At 38.6% G+C, this 14,567-nt stretch overlaps 1 protein-coding gene across 3 annotated transcripts; it reads left to right on the top strand.

The window, feature by feature from the left end:
• The first annotated feature begins 3,005 nt into the window (after positions 1 to 3,005).
• Positions 3,006 to 13,990, top strand: CDC42EP3 (CDC42 effector protein 3). Of its 3 annotated transcripts, none has more exons than XM_010706873.3 (2): positions 3,006 to 3,245; positions 11,915 to 13,990. In XM_010706873.3, exon 2 carries the CDS (start codon positions 12,180 to 12,182, stop codon positions 12,939 to 12,941), a length of 762 nt encoding a protein of 253 aa, XP_010705175.1. In that variant the 5' UTR covers positions 3,006 to 3,245; positions 11,915 to 12,179; the 3' UTR covers positions 12,942 to 13,990. The 3 variants fall into 3 exon arrangements, with proteins under 3 accessions (XP_010705175.1, XP_003204005.1, XP_010705174.1); XM_003203957.4 differs by having other exon boundaries at positions 3,006 to 3,249; positions 11,984 to 13,990; XM_010706872.3 differs by having other exon boundaries at positions 3,006 to 3,249.
• Positions 13,991 to 14,567: the final 577 nt, after the last annotated feature.

Genomic DNA, 14,567 nt, shown 5'->3' with positions numbered 1-14,567 from the left:
AAGGAGAGTGAACCTCTCCCCTGAGGGTAGGAGGGAGGGAGAAGTGTGAACTCATCCCCTGCTTGGCGATGAGGACTGCAGGTGTCATCATCTGCGTTACCTGAAGTCTAGCCCAGTTTCTGTTGAAGCATCTGATTAATTTTTGGTTTTTCATTAATGTGGGTGTCGAACAAATTAAATGTGACCAACATCCAAGAAGGATCTGAAATTTGTTTTCAGCTGAAGAGCTCTTTATACAAATGAACATCAATTTGCATAATTAAGCACACACTTTATTCCTGCTGAACACAATTGAACCTTGAGACAGAAATTGCCTCTTGCAGCACCTCCCTCTCTTGGACAGTAAAAACTGCTGAGGCCCAGCGTGTGTGCTCTTTTCCAATTTTTCTGGTGAGAGATTAGTTTTAGAGCAGTTTACTGTGATCTTCTTCAAAAAGTCTGTGCTTCATGTATTTCCTTACAGACTAACAAACAACTGGGTGTTCCTCTCCCTTTGCATCTCAATGATTTACAGTCTTTTAAAGTGCGTGAGATTTTATTTAGATAGGAGAACTCATCATAAAAAGTCGTAACTTGCTATTTTCACCAAGGGCAAGTTGTTGTTTTGCTTGAGTATGGTATTACACCACTGCATTTGTCATTGTCAATTTATGCCAAGCTTTAAATAGGATACTCTGCAATGAGTTTGTTTGCTGGTAGCCTGTAATGCTTTCAGGCTAGCTAACATTAACAAGAGGCAGCATTACTGTGGCTGATGTTCTTTTGATCATGCACAACCCCAGTCAGGAAATGGGTGAGGAGTGTGAGTCATGATTACATTACCCTAATGTGACTGCCTACTAGAAGTTTTCTTTTGCCGCCAATACTCTTTCCCTTGACATTACTTCTAAAAACAAAATGTGCATTTTGGAGCACTTTGAAATATTGACCTTTAAACGCAGGGATTTATGTTCTTTTACAGTCTCAAGGCAAAATCCTGTGCTGGAGCCCCTGCAGAGAGCAGAGAGAACAAGAACGTGTGCAAAATGCCTTTTCAAAAAGCTGCTAAAAAACAGGAGTTGCAGTACATGAGGTCTGCTTGAATTCACTGGATTCAGCATCTTTTTCTGATCCTTTAATTATTCTGTCATGCTGCCTGCACATGCAAGCTCAGGGTCTGATCTCTGTGTACAGATGCTGTCATCTCATGTGCCATTTGGCTTAAGCTGTGTCATACACACATGCTTATCTTTGGAAATATGGCTGCAGTAATGGGGAGAAAGTAGCAGAGTACTGGCTGAGCTAAAACCCCAGGTATCAAGAAGGTGGCTTTCCTGGGACCTGGGACAGCATTATTTCAATCAGCTTAATTAGATGTGTGGGGTTTACAGTTTGAAAGAAATATCAGCTGCTAATCAGTCTGGTTTTAGCACCGAACTGGCACAGTGCCACTCTGAATATTCTGCCAGTAGATCTCTGTAGTGCTTCCAAACATGGAAGAAAGAAGCACTGAGTATATTCAGTTCTTTCAAATTAGACTTGCTTAACTCTGCCTGGTTTTAAGAGCAGTATGTGAAATACAACTGTTGGCACAGAAAGTGAATGTAGTCTAATGCTATGTGATAAAGGAAAAAAGTCTGATCGATATAGTATAAGCAACTCAAGTTGACAGAACTGAGTGCTTGTCAAAAAGAGATGTGAAGAGGAAATGGGGAACACTGAACTGCTGTCCAATGTGATGCAGCCCTATCTGCTGGGGCAAGTCACAGGCGTTGCTGACATGCTGCAGAGCAGAGACAGAATATAATGTGTATTTCGGTTGTCACTTACTCTTACCTCTGCTGAAACTGCCTTCAAATAGTGGCATTTTTTCTGTTACAAGTATAGCTTAAGCTTGTAGTAAAGTAATTCCACATTTTTCCTTATGTTTCTTATAAGGGCAGTAAAACAAAATCATTTAGTTTACTTGTGTTAACAATCTACTTTGCACTGCATACGGATCACCAGTTTTTAAAGTCTTATTAACTCTGTGATTTCATCCCCATTCCTTAAGGAGGGCATGATTTGGACCAAATAAGAAATTCTCTGAAAGCTTTTGTAATTAATTCATTGAATAATTTCCTTCCTTCCTTTTACCCCATCCCCATGCTCTTTGATTTCATCTTGATGGCCGTTCTGCTCCTTGGAGAAGGCAGAACTGCAACAGAGCAGAGAATGCATCCTTTCCTATGCAGTGCAACAAGTATGTCCTGTGCAAATTTCCTCTGTAGTTCAGTACCTCTCCTTCATAATTAACCTTTGTGTACAGAGGGTTCTCTGGACCTCAAGTTTGGTTTAAATGAGTTTATCAGCTGTTTTAAGATGGTAAATACTTCAAGTGAAACACTAGAGGAATTGAATAAAAACAGAACTGGTGACTGTAATATGCCTGTGTCAATTGTGTGTTTCAAGGAGATGATAAAGAATATTTGACTTTGAGATGAAGAGTATTTGAGAATTGGAGGAGAGGTGGCTAAGGGGCTGGAGTTGGGTTGAATTGGATCATGCAAGATGGTATTATTTTTAGGTTGCCTTTTGTCAGGAGCTGCCAGTTAAGGAAATGTTAGAGATCTATTTAAAAAAAACAATAGAAATAATAAACTGTTAAAAATATCTTGAAAAAAAACTTTGTTTTTAGATTATGCCAATTTTAGGAACCCCAAGACTAGTGGATGTAGCAAGTAGCAAGTCATTTTTGCATCAGAAGTGAGTAAAAAAAAAATCCATGGACATTTTATCTTTCTGAAATGTTGGTTAAGAATTGCTCATCCTTTCTGTCAGAACCCTTTGCTCTCTGAGCTGCTCAAATGACTTGCTGCAGCTGGAAGTAGCAAGGTGATCTCAAACCCCTTTCCTAGTTAGTTTTCATCCAGTTCAGTGAGCCGAGCTGGCTTATGAGGGGTCAAGTGTGTGCACGCAGATGGTGGGAGGAGAATGTCTTTGACAGTAAGTTATATTGGGCTTGAACTCTCTCTGGAAGTGTTACCAGCAGTCACACTGCAGCTGTTTGTAAGCCTTTACTGTAAACTGAGTCAGTGGGGAGAACTGCTGCTGTGCCCAGTTTGCAGTGTGGCTTGTAGATCTGCCTACATGCTGAGAGTACAAGGAACTGCAGTGCGGATCTGGGAACAAACAGAGAGGAAACAAGGGCGGAAACTTCTTAAACCAGCTTTGAGAACTGAGCTTGGCTGGAGAACTACACCCTCTGTGTTAAAGGAGAAAGCTATGTAGGTAAGCTGCTCAGAATTACAAAGGGGCAGTCCTGCCCGTTCTGATTCTTCTGTCTGGCAATAACAGCACTCAGGTGAACATGCCTTGTGCATCAGGGAGCTTCTCTGTGTAAAGACTAAACCTTCCTTCTCTCTTCACTGGTGAAATTTCAGCCAGAGTGGTTATCCAGTCTTTTAGGTGGCATGTGGGCTTGGTTCTAGAGGTGTGCGTTTTTTCGTCTCTTTTTTGGCAATTTTTTTGATGTGCGAAGGGAACTCATGGACAAGATTTTAAAGCCTCTTCATCCTGTGGCCTGTGAGTTTATGATCCCTGGCTGTCTGCTCATCCGATGTGCTGGCTTTATAGGAGGAAAGGTGACCATGCTTAAGTGTACAGCCTGGCTAATAAAACGTAACCCCACCTTCACAGACTGCACGAGTTAAGAAGCATTTAGTACTTTGTACAGACATGTGCCTATGCCTAAATTGGAATGGTCGCCCAATTTTAGAAAGCCAACAATAAAGTTGAACTATATGGTATTAAATCCATGTGTATGAATGTACCAGCTAGCAAAGCTAAGAAGAATATAATAGAGAGCTGCTTCAGTCTATAGGGCAGACCAGCAGAATCCAGTGAGCTCTTTAAATGTTTGTCTCTAGAGAAGAAAAGACAAGAGGTTTTTATTGTTCTAGAAAAGATGCAAAGTTTTCAAACCTAGAAGGCTGTGGCCAAGGCCTGCTGGGTACTTTTTTAATGGATATTTTTCAAAACATTCTAATGAGTGGTCAAAAACAACTGCAAAAAAACAAACAACAACAACAAAAAACCCACTGTATAAGGCATTTGACTCAGTATTGCCTCAGCCAAATTCTCAAAACTTTAGTTCTCTGTAGTGTCAATGAAGAACATATTAAACACATTGAGAATCTTAGAGTAAATGTCAGGAGGACACTGGCATCATAGAGGAATGTATTTCATTTGAAATCATCCAACAGTCTTATACAGCACTGGGGTTTATGATGTTTTCTTGAGCAGTCTGCAAATAAGATTATTGCAGTACAGATGTGCAGGTCATGGAGACTGAGGATGTGTATTGATGAAGAAGGCGATTGAGCACATTCAAATAGAATGTTTTCTCTTTCTGAGTTATGGTCTTGCATTTTATTCTGAAAATAGAAATCCAGCTTACTTTTGGAGAACAATAGCTTGGAAAGCCTTTTATTTTTTCCCTAAAGAATAGAATCTTAGTGGACAAAGGGCATCACTTACTGGACTTACTGGACAAGTGAGCACTACCATTGGCTGTGCTGGCCGGATTTGTTGATTAGATGAATATATGCTTATCGTCATCCTTAAAAAAGATGGATGGGGTAATTCACACTGGAGCTACAAATGGCTCTGGTAACAAATTGCTAACTTTGCTAATAGAATTGATTCTGCTTGGAGAACTGTTTTTTGTTATATCAGCAGAAGAAATCTTAAAGGGTTTGTTGTGCAGTACTACTATCAAAGAGCTTGTAAATACTGGAAAATTCCTGTTGTAAGATGGTGAAGATAGACACAGAAATTTGATCTTGTTTATAAGTGAGGAGAAATGATGGAAAGGAAGAAGTGATTTTATTTCTTTGTGTGTGCTGCGAGGGAGTATATGCTGCATGAGAATGTTGTCACTAATTCTGATCTGCTCTGAAAAGGCTGTTGGAAAATTGGAGAGGGTTCAAAGGAGAGAAAGCAATATTTGAAGGCCTAAAATTACTCCCCCACCATCACCACATGAGGAATTCCCCCTGTTCACTTCGATCAAAAAAGACTACTGAGAAATGACTTGGTTAATATTCAAGTACCTTAACAGGGGTGAAGGTTGCTGGTTGATAAAAGGCCTTTGTAATCTCACAGGCTGATATAGAACAAAATAATAACTGGAGACTGGGGCCAGTTGCTCAAATTAGAGAGCAGCCCCAAATTAGGTGACTTCAGCAGCCCCTTCTAGCTGTGCTGGTACAGCTGTTTGTTTTCACAGTTAATTTTATCCTTCAATTATTTATAATTAGGTTGGCTTCATTTTAGTGTAATGCACACGTACTTTAACGGTTTATAGTTGGAGGTATTTCTTTGTTAATATGATTTACTCTAGCTTGATCCATTTGACAAGATATTATGCAGGGAAAGGTTGTCAAGATTTAAGGCAGTCAACAACTGAAAATAATTTCAGGAATTTGGGTTCTTTTCATTCATAAGCACTTTTGGGGGCTGGGGTGTGCTAGACAAATGGAAGATACCTGGAGGAAAAGACACTGTATTCAGTCTGTCCCTGTCTGTGCTTACATTAAAGGACAACTAACGCCCCTTCAGGAATGCTTATTGCTAGTGTATTATTTATCCATACAATTTACATAAGGAAAAGTGTTTATAGCAAGGGGGCTGAAAAGGTATACTCAGATGATTTTCTTACCTTGAGAAAGTCAGAAGGAAATATGGCTGACAGTCCTCTGCTTTTTATTTTTATTTTATTTCTCCTCAGTTTGTGTTATGTATAGCTGGTGTTTTCCAGACTTTGCTTGTCATTCAATAATGTATCTATATTATGGAGTATATTCATGTTTCCTTACTCACTCCTATTAGATACCTCCAAACAGAAAGTTGTTTCAAAATTCAAACTACTTCAAGTAGTAGTAACTTGGAGCTTTAACCTCTATTAATCTGGAAAGACATAGCAGGAGGAATTCTAGGGCTATAGTTGTCTCTGTTGCAACAGGATGTTTTTATGAATGATTCAAATGTATGCTTTATCTGTAGGTGATGATAAACCCACACAGTGAAGAGGCCCAGATTAAAATTTAAAATTATCCTCACAATTTAAAGTGTTTGCAATTAATAGAATGCAATGCAGTGAGTTTTAAGGCTTTGCTGTGGAGGCAGTAGTCATGAAGAAGATGTAGAATAACTGGCTAGGCAACTGTTCTTCACTAAAGAGGATAGGTCTTTAATAGACCACAAACTAAACATAAGCCAACTATGTTGTGATACTAAAAGAAAAATGCAGATACACTGTTGAGAGAGAAAATGAGATCTCGGTTTGAATATTGTCTACTTTGGGGCATATTTAAAGAAAGGTATGAATGAGACGAGGAGGGCCAGAAAAAGAGGTTGTTAGGAAGTGATCTTAGTTCCAGAAAGCTTGTCTTGTGTTGGGAGATTGAGGTGTTTGTGTTGTATACTATGTATAAAAGAAGGATGAAAGGAGTTGCAGAATATGTATTAAAAAACAAACACAAAAATAGTGTTTAGGTTACAGATTGATGCCTTTTCCCTGAAGACTAGCCTATGCAGAGTAAATTACTGTGGGCAGTCTGCGCATGTAGGGACTTTTAAGTGGAAAGAGAACGAACATCAGGGATTAGCAGGCCACTTAGACCTTTGAAGGAAAATGGAGACATGAATGAAGTGTATTGTAGAATCCCTCTTGTGTTCCTGTAAGTTTGGGAGGAACGGGGATTTTTCTGTTTATTGTTCTTGTTCATTTGTTGTTTTGTTTTTAGTGGTTTTTGTGTGTGTGTTTTCCCTCTGTTTTCTAAAAGGCATATGTAAAAATGAGATAAAATAGGGAGCTAGGGTGAATACAGTTGGAGAAGATTAGTTGTGCTGAAGTGTGATTAGCCTGATTGTTTTTATGGAGTAATTAAATCTGTAGCTTTAATCAGAAGGGTGCAAGTTCTTTGAAGAAGGGAGCAACAAAAGGGTAAGGGCTTTTAATCCAATCAGGGTGGTTGATTTTAATACAGATGAATTCAGAGGCTGGGCCTCCTAGAAACCAAGTAAACTTAGATGAACAATCTGTAGAGGAAGTGTTACTACCTGATTTGCTTACTCAGAAAGTGGTGGCTGTATAAGCAAAGGCTCACTGATGAATTGATGTAGAAGTAGATGGACTAGTGGCCTCATTTGCAGAGGCTGCCAGTTGATAGACACCTACATCCACAGGAATGTGAGAGGTAAGCTCTGTTGTGCATGATCTGCTGATTTTCTTGTATCTGTAGACTTAGTTATTTGTCGTGCTAGTTAGTTTTACTTACAATGACTGCATGACTTCAAGCCTGTATTATAATAACATTGTACTGATGTAGTTTCAGGCGTATTGGAAGTATCAGCATGGACAAGGCAGGTTGCAACAGTTTGTGCTGGTGAGAGCTACTGGTAGCTAAATTCCAGAATGAACCTCTAAAGCCTTATAGGGCTGTGCTTGCAGATATTTCATTAGGTAGAGAAGTTTCACCAACTTACTGCGTAGCTTATCTCTGTCTTTTGCTGTATTGTTTTCTTTTCATTTGGTTATGTAAATAATGTACATATTGTCTTTTTTTCTCCTAGTGACTTGCTCTGTGTGATAATTCCCTGCTTTTTTTATGATGCTTTGAAAATGAGTTCCTGTTAATTTTGAATTTGATTTTAGCCGATGACACATAAGGCAGAATCCTTGCTAGGGACTGACCTAAAGAAAGCCCACAGGCTTCCCATAAAACCATGCTTCTTGACCTGCTCTGTGGAAACAGGATTTTATTTCTATCATTTATTCACTTAGGACCCTGCCTAAGGACCTAGGTCTCTTGAGATTTGTGCACAAATAAATCTTTGCACAAGGACCCTAATTTGTCTTTGGTTTGTAAGCTTAGATGTTGAGATACTTGCTGATAGCCTGTGGAATAGACTGAGGCATCCAGTGAAAACTTCAAGCTGTGGGTAAGGTAGTTGCTGAGCGGACAGAAGGTTCACAAGGCAATTTGAGAAGTGCCTCTGACAATATTGGCCTTAGTTACCAAGCAAAACACTTACATGAGAGAGTGAAGTGATAGGAATGAAAATGAGCTGGAGTAACAGCCAAAATAAAACTCTAATTTTCACTGGGCTGAAATTTCTGTCTTAGCTCATGCTCAGATCTTGTTCAAAGAAGGAGATCTAGAGATCTCCTAAACTGGTAGAAAAATTCTCTCAGATTATTCTCCTAAGCAAAGTCTTCTACTGTAGGCTGGCAGTCTAAGGCTGTAGATTTTTAGTTATGCATTTGGTTTTCTGATAGCTTCTCATTCTCCTTTTCAGTTTGGTTAAGTGGTCACTTCGGTACTGAGATGAAATTTATCAAAAAAAGGCTCTTCTAAAACTGCCAGCACAGCTTCACCAGTATTTTTTAACGTATTTATCAATGACAGAGATGATGGGATTGAATGCACCCTCAGCTAGTTTGTTGATGACACCAAACTGAGTGGTGTAGTTGATACAGCAGAAGGAAGGGATGATCTGGAGGGACCTTGATAAACTCAGAAAGTGGGCACTTGTTAACCTAATGAGTTCAACAAAGCAAAGTGCAAGGTTTTTCACTTGGGTGGAGGTAATCTCAGATATGTATACAGGCTACGAGATGAACTCCTTGGGAGAAGCCCTGCTGAGAAGGACTTAGGAGTCCTAGTTGATGAAAAGCTTAGCATGAGCCAGTAGTGTGTTCTTGCAGCCCAGAAGGCCAATTGTAGCCTGGGTTGCATCAGAAGAGGGGTGGGCAGCAGGGTGAGGAAGGTGATTGTCTCCCTCTATGTTGCCTTGTTGAGGCCCTATCTGGAGTACTGTGTCTGATCCAGTATATAAGGCATGTTGAGGCTTTGGAGAAGGTCCAGAGGAGAGCCATGAAGATGATCAAAGGGTTGGAGCACCTGTCCTGTGAATGGGCGGTGAGGTGCTGGTATAGGTTGTCCAGACAGCTTGTGGATGCCCTGGCGCTGGAGGTGTTCAAGACCAGGTTGGATGGGGCCCTGGGCAGCCTAATCTAATACTTGATCTAGCAGTTGGCAATCCCACCTTCGGCAGAGGGGGTTGGAACTTGACGGTCCTTGAGATGCCTTCCAACCCAAGCCATTCTATGAAAACAGCTAGATCAGAAAAGGGTCTAATTTTAAGATAAAGTGAACTTTACGGTGTAGCCTGATATTGAGACTGTAGTGTTTCTGCTGCTTTTAAGCAGCATGTACTGGTAATTTCATGAAATTTTGCTGAATGCAGGGAGTAAGTTAAGCTTCTTGTGAAAATTTTGTCAATTATTCTTTTAGTTCTGCAAAAGTTGGGCTGGGAGCGTGGTCTTTTTGTACCTTTCTTCACTTACAAATTCAGGTTTTTATTTTCTTCTTACCAAAGACTAATTTTTAAAAAAATCCACAATATATACTGATATCCTTATTTAACTACAAAGTAAATATGAGTAAAAACAGTGTTTTAAGATAAGGGACTATTTCCAGATTAATTATATATTTCAGCTGGTCGGAGAGGCTTAAAATCTGTTCATGGGGCAGTAGGTGACAAAGAGGGTAAATATGCAGAAAGGGAGTTGCTCTGATGTCTAGGTTATACTGTATGTTGAAAGACAGACCCTCTGTTTAATACAGAACCGTTATCTTTTGTCTACAAATTGTAATTTCAGGATTTTCAATGGGATGACTCATGAAATTTGCAGCAAAGGTAGCTTTTGTTTTTAACAGAGCAAATGCTGCTTGCAGTGAATGTATAGTTTTGAATGCTCTCTTCATACACAAAATCTTTTTTGCACAGCCATGTGGAAAGCAAGGCCTTCCCAAAAGCAGAGGCTGTTCTGTAAAGCGGGATTATAATTCCTGGCACTGAAGTTTCTTGCAGCATCCTCTGAGGTACTGTGGTTTCACACTGCCCCTTACTGGACTTTCTTATAGTGCAAGAACTTACAGCTATCTGGATGACCAAAAGTTTGCTCTATTTCAGGTTTTTGTGTGTTTGCATTTTTTCCTCTAAACTATGATTTGAATAAAATATGTAGAATTGGTCTTTCACTCTGAAACTAGCAACTACTAGGCTTCATTTTCAACCACATACAACCTCTGTAGAGTTGAGGATGTTGTGTTCCTAAATTGGCTGCAAGGGTAGAGGAAAGGTGAGAGCTGAAACAGTGTGGTGATTTTATTTTATTATTTTATTTAATTTTTTAAAATTTGAAAGGTAGCTGATTTGAGTCATAAATTCTGTTCTACGATGCGTGGCACAAACAGAGATCTTAGGACTTCATAGAGTGTAAGATGCAAAAGGGAGTTAAGTAGATGGAGTTTTGGTATGTAATGGGAATCTCCTACTATTCTGTAGATCCTAATGAATTAGCATTTTTTTGTTTAGAGGGAAGCTGTGCATGATTGCAAGCAATTGTATTTTCAAAATTGAGCTTAAAAGTATCAAATGTTCTCTGCATTCATAGAACATTTGGCTTATTTTGTACAACAGTATTTTCTGTATATATCTGTTGTACTTCTGTGTGAAGTGATTTTCAGCACTATTTGAAGTGCAGTAGATATTTTCTGGAAATCAAAAACCAAAATGCTAACTTGGCAAGATTCCCAGCTCCCCTTGTGATGCAGAGTTAAGCACCCAACTGAAGGAACTAATTACTCAGGTTAGAGGATTTGTGAAAATGCTTAAGTACTTCTTGGCCATCTGTCTTTATTGCCAGTACAAAGCTTTTGAACTGATGATTCTTGCTGGACTTAATTTGATGAAGGAATATCTCTGCTGGGGCATGTATGAAATGAAGCAAAAATATAGATAGCTTCTCTTCACATATTGCACAGAGAGAGAGATGCGTTTCTGTGGAAAAAACTGCAAGCTACTTTACAGAATTAGAATGGAAATGGACAGTAAAAGATTTGGGGCTGAGACTTTTAGTGAGGAATGGCCTGTAATGCTTTGCTCACTGGATTGAATTGGGAAGAGTACAAAGATGCCCAGGATAAAAATGCTTTTATTCTGAGATTCTTACAGTATCCTTTATTGATTCCTGACCGAAGAATCACACCATTAAAGCATTAGTAAAGAGTATTTTTTCCATAACCAATTGACCCAATATCCTGTTAACCTTCTGGACAGCTTTATCAGACTTTTCAGAGACAAGATTCTAGTAGGAAAACTGTATTTTAAAATGATTTGGTGTACAGAGCAGTTCTGAGTCACCATAGCTTCATGGCCTACATGAGCTACAGTCTAAAATTAATTGCTGTGTAGAATTCCTGCAGTCTACAGACTATGGTCACAAGAATCAGTCCCTTCTAAAACATGTTCGGATATTTGTGGAACTGAGGATGTGGACCAATACTTTCATCGGATACCTATAATTATCCTTTTACATTAGCACGTTTATCAGAAAAGCTATTTGTGACAGTTTGTTCCAGTAATAAATGAGGATATCAAAAGTTATCAAATCCAAGGTGAACTACTCCCATTAAAAAAAATAATTATTATTGAGTGCCTTTTTTAGTCTTCCTGGGTCTACCAAAAGCTTTATGTTGTTGGATGTTATAAATAAGTTTCTGCATTTGCACTTCAAGACCAGCATTTTGAATGTCAGAATGAGAAGAAGGATTCAGATAGTGATGTTTACCAAATGAACTGTGCTCAGCAACCGTGTCTAAGAAACTCTGACTTCAAAACAAGTTATAAAGTCAGAGAAAGGTTAGCTAGCCATTGTTAATCTTAAACCCTTTTATCCTGCCTAATGAAGGGAAGAAACATCATAATGTTAATCTGCAGACTGGAACTGTCAGTACCATTGCTAATTTTTTGTGTGTGTGTGAAAACAGGACCGAATGAACCAGGAAAAATTAATGATAATCTGATTTTGTATCCCATGCAGGTCTTCTCAAGTTCTTGAAGTTGGATGTTTGGTTGCTAACTGGCCTGAAACTTGTGCTCCATCTTGCAGAGTCCTCCAACGGGAGACATTCACATACCCTGAAGTTCCCTACCTCAGAAGAAGGGGACTTGATGTGCAAGATTGGTACAAGATGATGATGTAACATAGGTCACACGGAAGATCTCTTGAGAAGATCTGGCTTTGTAAGGGACTTCTCCTTCCTTTTTTTTTTTTTTAAACAACTCCCCCTCTATCTAGAAGCAAGATGCCAGCCAAGACACCCATCTACTTGAAAGCTGCTAACAATAAGAAAGGGAAGAAGTTCAAACTAAGGGATATCTTGTCTCCTGATATGATCAGTCCACCACTTGGAGATTTTCGTCACACCATACATATTGGAAAAGAGGGACAACATGATGTTTTTGGAGACATCTCCTTTTTGCAGGGAAACTATGAATTATTGCCTGGAAATGAAGGAGAAACTAGAGTTAGCCAATCTGGTGGCCACAGTGAATTCTTAAGGGCAAACAGCACTTCTGAATCCATGTTTACAGAAACTCCATCACCAGTGCTCAAAAATGCTATTTCCCTTCCTGCCATTGGGGGTTCTCAAGCTCTTATGTTGCCCTTACTGTCACCAGTGACGTTTAATTCAAAGCAAGAATCCGTCAGGTCATCAAGAAACCCACGGCTTAGCTGTGAGCCAGTAATTGAGGAGAAGTTGCAGGAGAAAAGTAAACAGACGGAGAATGGAGAAACATACAAAGATGATGTATGGGAGCAAAATGGTTCTTCATCACATTTTATTAATGGTAGAGACAGTAACTCATCCAGCTTTTCTGAACGATGCACTGATTGGCAAACAGTTGATTTGTTTGAAGATAGCCGACTTTCGTGTGAACTAACCAAGACAAAGTCAGAAGAATCCCTTTCAGATCTTGCAGGCTCTCTTCTCTCATTACAACTTGACTTGGGACCTTCACTTTTGGATGAGGTCCTCAATGTAATGGACAAGAATAAATCTTAGAGCTGGTACTCCTTGCTTTCTTAAAAGTGATTCACTTAAATAAAAATAAACAGAAATGCAGTTCAAGAGAAGAGACACTTAAAAATCAGCTGTATTTGCAGCTGTTTGACGGGTTTTCTAAAAATATTCATAAAGTACTATTTTTTTACCTATTGTTTTTCATAATTTTTATGACACTAAATTCTCATAGCAGGAAGGTAAATTTTAATAACAGTTTTCAGCAAGTATAAAATGTTTTTAAGTACCAGTATAATGATCAGAAACTTAAGAAACAGAATTTGAGGATGATACTGATCATGACGTTTGGTTAGTTCACTTCCATGGGCTTCTGAACATATGAGACTCTGTAGGTGTCAGAAGGGAGATTGGTATTAATTATTCACTGTTATAAATTATTGCAACATCACTTTACATGTAGGCCTCTTTCAAGAACCTTGTGCTTGGGGTCTTGGTTGTGTTTTTCTTCATTTTCCGTACTACCATTTCTGTTATACCTTCACAGTAACTATTTCTGCAGTCTTATACTGCTCTATATCCAGATGTAAACAGTTGAAGGCTTTTTCAGCTTCAGAGTGTCAACTGTTCTGAGTATGCACGAATTTTCACAGTTTGAGGCTTTGGGCCTGATGTTGTATATGAAATGATGTATTGTAAACAGGTGACACATGCAAAATATGATGGTTAAATTATTTTAGAAGTTGAAATATATTTTTGTGTGTATCTTGGCTTTTTATTGTGGAGCCTACACATACAGTATCTCATCAAAATAATTGCTTGACATTATTGGTGCTCTTCTGAAAATTGTATATTTGTGTGTTTGAAAACAAATATGTATTGATACTCCTTGCTTTTTTTCTTCCATTTATTGCCACACATGCTTAAACTTGCAACCAAAAACTTTGATTTTTCAAGAAGGCACTGGTTATTCACAATGCTTGTGATGTGTGCTGCAACAGGCAATGTTTTGGGAAACATGGATCCTTTAATACAGTATCTACATGGATTGCATAAATATCTTGTGCAATACAATAAAACAAATTAAATTACTATGTCTTTGTGATTCAGTACATAGCCTCAAAAAACAAAAAAATTTGTGTTCTGCTGTATTAAAACACTGCAGTAGAGTTGTGAAAATACAGGAGTGAGGGGCAGATCAGTTCAAATATCTCCATTAGTTTGTCATCTCCAATCCAATTTAATTCCTGGGGTAATAAGGGCAAACTCCAGGCATGTAGGACTTTGGTGATAACTGATTTTTTTAAGTAGTAGGAGACCAAAGAACTAATGCTTTGGTATTATTTTAGTCACAGCAAAGTTAATGAAGATCCTGCAGATTTCAGTGAAGGCTGAAATCCTGAAACAGTTTGTAAACCGATCCTGGTCTTATAACTACTTGATATCTTCCTGCATCTGTGTCATTCCAATCAGAATGTGTAAATCATGGACGATTTAATATATATCATCTCTATAATCAAAATTTCTAGGGAGGCAAGGCCAACTAATTCCATTCCTTCAGTGTATCATAGGAGCAATTTTGCCCATGATAGTCATTATTCTTTACAGTCAAGCAGTTATATATATTATTGTGTATTGATGAGACATTCTTTCTTCCATGTTATTCTATTA

The sequence above is a fragment of the Meleagris gallopavo genome, chromosome 2 (assembly GCF_000146605.3).
Source record: "Meleagris gallopavo isolate NT-WF06-2002-E0010 breed Aviagen turkey brand Nicholas breeding stock chromosome 2, Turkey_5.1, whole genome shotgun sequence".
NCBI classification, from domain to species: domain Eukaryota; kingdom Metazoa; phylum Chordata; class Aves; order Galliformes; family Phasianidae; genus Meleagris; species Meleagris gallopavo.
This window is presented reverse-complemented; position numbering and strand designations above follow the sequence as displayed.

Excerpts from the sequence above, each read along its gene's own strand:
- CDC42EP3 (XM_010706873.3), top strand. The coding sequence starts at position 12,180 with ATGCCAGCCAAGACACCCATCTACTTGAAAGCTGCTAACAATAAGAAA.